Genomic DNA, 5227 nt, shown 5'->3' on the forward strand with positions numbered 1-5227 from the left:
CCCCGCCGTCCGAAAGCAGAGCACGCGGCGTCAGTCAGCCCCCTGCGTGTGGCATGGCAACCATGGCGTCCCCGAGCTTCCAGGAAGCAATGCTGGCCACGGCTGCGGGCTGCTTTTCACTCAGGCATAATAAAAACGTACAATTCATGAACTGAGTGAAACGCGCCTGGGTCTCGCACGTTCACACCCTGACTGCTGCATGGCCGTGGTCAAGATATGATATGGTGCTCAGATCAACACCTGCAGCAAGGTCAAACTTTTGTACAGCGGCATGTGACCTGTGTGCTGGTGTACGGCGATGGGGAAGTGCCGAGGTGGAAGGCCTTGCAGCCGCCACGTGAGCCATTTGCGGTGGCGCCGTTGTGCGGTGTGCACTGCAAAACCTCCGCTGTTGCGCTGCATACACACCCTTGACGGACCCCTGCACAGCAACCGTCTCCTAACCAGCTGGACCGTGCGTGCTCTGGGGAGCCAGTGACACGAGTGATCAGCAATCGCAAGCAAGCCTGTAATGCGTGGCTGCACACGGTCGCGATCACCCTGTCCTTGAACCTTGAAAGGGTGATGAAAGTCACATGCTACAGTTCGCACCACTGACATCACCTCACTGGCCAAGGCCGAAAAACAAGAACCAAGGGTAGTAGCGCATTTCAACATGCATGCATTGCCTGATACTGCCCGCAGGGCACCAGGCCAGGGACACCCAATAAGCTTGGTCCCGCTGCCCCGAGCGCTGGCTGTGCTGGTGTGGTGCAGCTCCATCCACCTTTCAGGTTTGAAAACGGCAGGGGAGGGAAACCTCGTGAGGCAAGCGCCATACGGCTGAGGCAGTCGCAGCCACACAAGCACACATGTATCAGTGATTGGGTGCTGCGGGCGCAAACCATGGTCGTCTGCACTGCAGCGGGCAGCAAGCGTCGTCTAGGAAACGAGCAGCTGTCAGCAGGGACGCGACGCGCTCTATTGCACATATACAGACGAGCATGCAACAGGCTGAGAAGCATGTGCTGCTGCAGCAGGGGCCATGCATGCACACACTTGCCATTCCCAATTCGTACGCCCTGAGAAGTGGCCGTCTGGCTGCGGCAGGGCATAGACAGAATCCGAATGTAGCACTTCTGGGACATATGTGACCTGGTGCGCTGTGCTAAGCTCATCAGCGGCACGCCGGACGTGCGGCAACTGGACTCGCTGCTTGTTGTGACGCGTGAGCTGGCGCATGCAACCCGATAATGGCCAGAGGTGCGATCGCTTCAAAGAGACGTGGGGCCAAGATCCACTATGCCACACATTAGACCACTAATAGGCAGCTGTTTGTGGGCTGGACCTGCCCACGTGCTCAGTGAGAGTGTGACATCAGCCCACAGGGCGGGGGCGGTCTGGTGGCGATCGCTGTGCGGCGAAGCTGCGCTGGAGAAGTGGCATGATCATTTCCATCCTGTCCGATGACTACCGGTGTGGCCCCTGTTGAGTCGACCGTCCCGTGCAGTGCTACGCGCTGTTTACTATCTCAACGGAGTTCGAACCCTGTCATCATGCCGCTGCAGCGGCTGGACAATCTTGTTTTAGTGGTTTACGCTCGGGAGTGTTTTGCAACACGGCTTGAAGCCCGCGGGCCCCAGGTCAAGCGCTGTGACGCGGCAAACAACACCAGTCTGATCTGGCAGCGCGGTAAATCTGTGGTGTAACAACAAAAAGTATGCTACGCCATAGTACTTTTCAGCCTGCACGGGGCTGCAGGCTCCTCGCAGGCAGGGCTGTTGTCCGCTTCGCCAGCAATAGGGGTCAGCACGCGTCCCGAGGAGCTGTCGCCGACAGCCGCGGGAATCACGCATGCAACCCACAAGCTTGCGGGAACTTTTCAGCGGCCCTTGGCGGTCCCGGGCCAAGCGCTGTCCCGGGCGGTTCCCGGCATGAGCGGCGTCGGGGTCGCGCCGTCGTGGTTCGCGCTGTGTTTGAAAGGTGAGCAGGTTGATGGAAGAAACGCCTCTACGTAAGGTGATTCAGACAAGACTGCATGCATGCAGCCCGCGCCCGCGGATCGTCAGCGCCGCTCAACCACACCAAACTTTTGACAACCGACAAGTGCACAGCTTGCAGCCCGCCCGCATGATTTTCCCACCCCGGCCGGACGTCGGGCCCCTGGCACCGCCCCTCGCCGCCCGCTGCTGCAACCGCTCGGTCCCGAAAGCCGCCACTCCCGCCGCTGCCAAAGCGCCCCCCCCTCAAAACCCACCCTGGCCAGGTTTTCCGAGCGCTCCATCAAGAGCGTCATGATCGCGCAGCAGCAAGCCAAGGAGCTCGGCGCCTCCGAGGTGCGCGGCGCGGCGCGGCGCGGCGGCGCCCGCTCGCCTCACGCCCCCACCGACGCAGGCGCGCCGCGCCCGAGACGGCGCTGCTCCCTCCTGCCCCTTCACGTGGGGGGCTCCTGCTGCCAGGGCAGCGGGCGGCCCGCGGCCGCGGGCGCCGCAGCCCCGGGCCGCCGCCGCTCTTCGCTTCACCCTTCCACCCGCGTACGTCGGCCCGGCGCCAGGTCACGACTGAGCACGTCCTGCTGGGGCTCATCCAAGAGGACACCACATCGAAGAGCGGATACCTCAACAGCGGCCTCACGCATGAGGTAAGCCTGCGTAACCTCGGGCGCCCGCCCCCGTGATCTGGTGATCTGGTGATCTGGTGGCGGAGCAGGGGGGCAGCGCCCCGTGGCGGGCGCGTGCGCATCCGCGGCGTCCGCTGCCGCCTGAAATGCACCTGGCGCGCTCCCTGTAGCTCCAAGGGTCGTCGCCCTCGGCGTGCAAGGCACGAACGGGCCCTCGTCCCCAGCGCAGCCCAGCCAGGCCTCACGTCTTCTCCTGCTTTGTCCGTCCCCCCCCCCCGCCCCCGGGCATTCAACAACAGAAAGCGCGTGCCGCGGTGGAGGCGCTCGGCGGCCGCCGCAAGGCCATCACCGGCGCAGACAACATCCCTTTCAGCAGGGAGGTCCGGAAGACCTTCGAGGCCGCCACCAACGTGAGCGCGGAGGGCCGGGGCGCAGGGGCGGAGAGCAGGAGGTGTGGCCGCCGCCCGCCGGCGCCGCAAGCGGCTGCGGCGGCACGGGGCGGTTGGGGAGGGGCGCTTGGTCTCGCGGGTGCATGCCGCCGGGCGCCCCGGTCGCGGTGATGTCTGATGACGCCACGCGCCCGGGGCCGCCGCTTGTCCCCACCCCCTCCCCCGCCCAAAAAACCAGGAGTGCAAGCGGTCCGCGGTGACCTACATCAGCCCCGAGCACATACTGCTGGCCATGCTCAGCCAGACGGAGTGCCGCGCGCGCATCCTGCTTACGAGGTGCGGCGGGGCACGGGCGTTTCGGTCCCTTGGCTTCGATAGGGAACCTCGTACCCCTATGTCCCCTTCCTCGGCCCCCTTCCACACACACACACACACACACTCTCTTTCTCTCTCTCTCTCTCCCTGTCTCTCTCTCACACACACACACACACGCACACGTATAGACGCACACACACACACACACACGTATATACGCACACACACACACACAAAGTTATCTACGCACACGCTCATGCACACACTCACACATGTACGCCCACACACATACGCACACGCACACGCACGCACCCTGCAGCATCGGCGTGGACTGCGACGTGCTAAAGGCTGAGGGCGCCAAGCGCGTCAAGGGCGGCCAGGAGCCAGAGGCCCCCAAGAAGAAGAAGTCGGTGAGCCCCGCCCCGCCCTTCCCGTCCGCACGTGGCCTGCCCGCGCCCGAGCGCCGCACGCCGGCGGCGCGCCCCGCGCGGACGCCCCGGCGCGGCCCTCCCGCGGGCCGGCTCAGATTTCTGAGCTTTCACCGGCCAGGCCCGGCCCTGCCCTGAGCCTTGCTGTCGCTTCTGAATGTTGATTTCGATTTTCTCAGGAGAAGCAGGGTCCCAAGGCTCTGGAGGAATTTTGCAAGGACCTCTGCGCGGAGGTCAGGGCCGGCAAGGTGGACCCGGTGAGAGGCCTGTGCTTGTGCCGCCAGGACGGGGAGGGCGCGGCCTTGCAGCTGCGGGGCAGCCAGCCGCGCGGCGCGGCGGGGGCAGGCGTGGGGACGGCCGCTCGATCAGGGGCGATGGGCGCGGCGGGCGGGCGGGCGGCGAGCCGCGGCTTTCTGAGAGGGCTGCTGGTTGGCGCGAGGCTCCCGCAACCCAGCATCACAGCACACTGGCTCGCCCGCGAACCGTCATCCCTCCAAATCGTTGTGGTGATGAAGGGGCTAGAGGACGATGAAACGGCGGGGCGGGCACGCCCCTGCCCACCTCGCGTGCGCCCGCGCCGCAACTCCGCCCCCTTTCCCCCTCAAAAATGCCCGCCGTCCAGGTCATCGGGCGCGAGCACGAGGTGGCGCGCGTGATGCAGATCCTGGCGCGGCGCAGCAAGAACAACCCCATCCTGCTGGGGGAGCCGGGTGCGCACACACAACACTCCCACCCCCCCTCCCCCTCGTCCTCGTGCTTGCCCGCTGCACGACCCATTTCCCCGGTGCCTGCCGTGTAGGCCCTACCTCAGTGCCGCCCGCAGGGCCCCGCCGTCTCTGAAAATACGCCCCTGAGCAGCCGCCCGGCCGCTGCCCCGGCTATTCGCCGCTTTGCTCCCCTGCCCTGCCCTCCCCTGCCCCTACTTGGCCTCCCCTGCCGCGCCCTGCCCCGCCCCTGCCTTTCCACCCGTCCCCTTCATCCCTCGAACGCCACCCCTTTACCTTCTGACTGTTGACCCTTGCTCCTCGCCCCTCCCCCGGCCCGCGCCAGGCGTGGGCAAGACCGCCATCGCGGAGGGCCTGGCCTACGCCATCGTGCACCGCATGTCACTGGACGGCTCCCCCCTGCCAGAGTTCCTGAGGGGCAAGCGCGTGCTGCAGCTCGACGTGGGTGCAGTGCCGTGCGGTACCATGCAATTCGGGCTGCCGCAGGGCGGGGCGCAGTGCGGACGGGGCAAGGGCCGCGTGCGTCGCGCAATTCGTGGGGGTCTGGGGGGCGACGTGCCGGCTGCTTGCGCCCCGCGTGTCGCCTGGGTCAGCCACAAGGCGAGATGCAGCGTGTGCAGCCGTCTGGGCATCTAGCTGCTGTCGGGCATTTACAGCCACTACTGAAGGCACAAACGCACACATCAGCCACACTGTGTTTTGGCAACACACACACACACACACACACACACACACACACACACACACACTGCAACCCATACACACGCACCC

The 5227-nt window shown here is 65.5% G+C and overlaps 1 protein-coding gene across 1 annotated transcript; it reads left to right on the forward strand.

The window, feature by feature from the left end:
- Positions 1-2273: 2273 nt before the first annotated feature.
- Positions 2274-5092, forward strand: MNEG_12622 (ATP-dependent Clp protease ATP-binding subunit ClpC; the record flags this gene model as incomplete). The annotated part of the gene is made up of 8 exons (XM_014038907.1): positions 2274-2315; positions 2534-2620; positions 2899-3009; positions 3227-3324; positions 3623-3713; positions 3911-3988; positions 4354-4441; positions 4782-5092. 8 exons carry the CDS (start codon positions 2274-2276, stop codon positions 5090-5092), a joined length of 906 nt encoding a protein of 301 aa, XP_013894361.1.
- Between the last annotated feature and the right edge of the window lie 135 nt (positions 5093-5227).

The sequence above is a fragment of the Monoraphidium neglectum genome (assembly GCF_000611645.1).
Source record: "Monoraphidium neglectum strain SAG 48.87 unplaced genomic scaffold scaffold03341, whole genome shotgun sequence".
Classification (NCBI taxonomy): Eukaryota; Viridiplantae; Chlorophyta; class Chlorophyceae; order Sphaeropleales; family Selenastraceae; genus Monoraphidium; species Monoraphidium neglectum.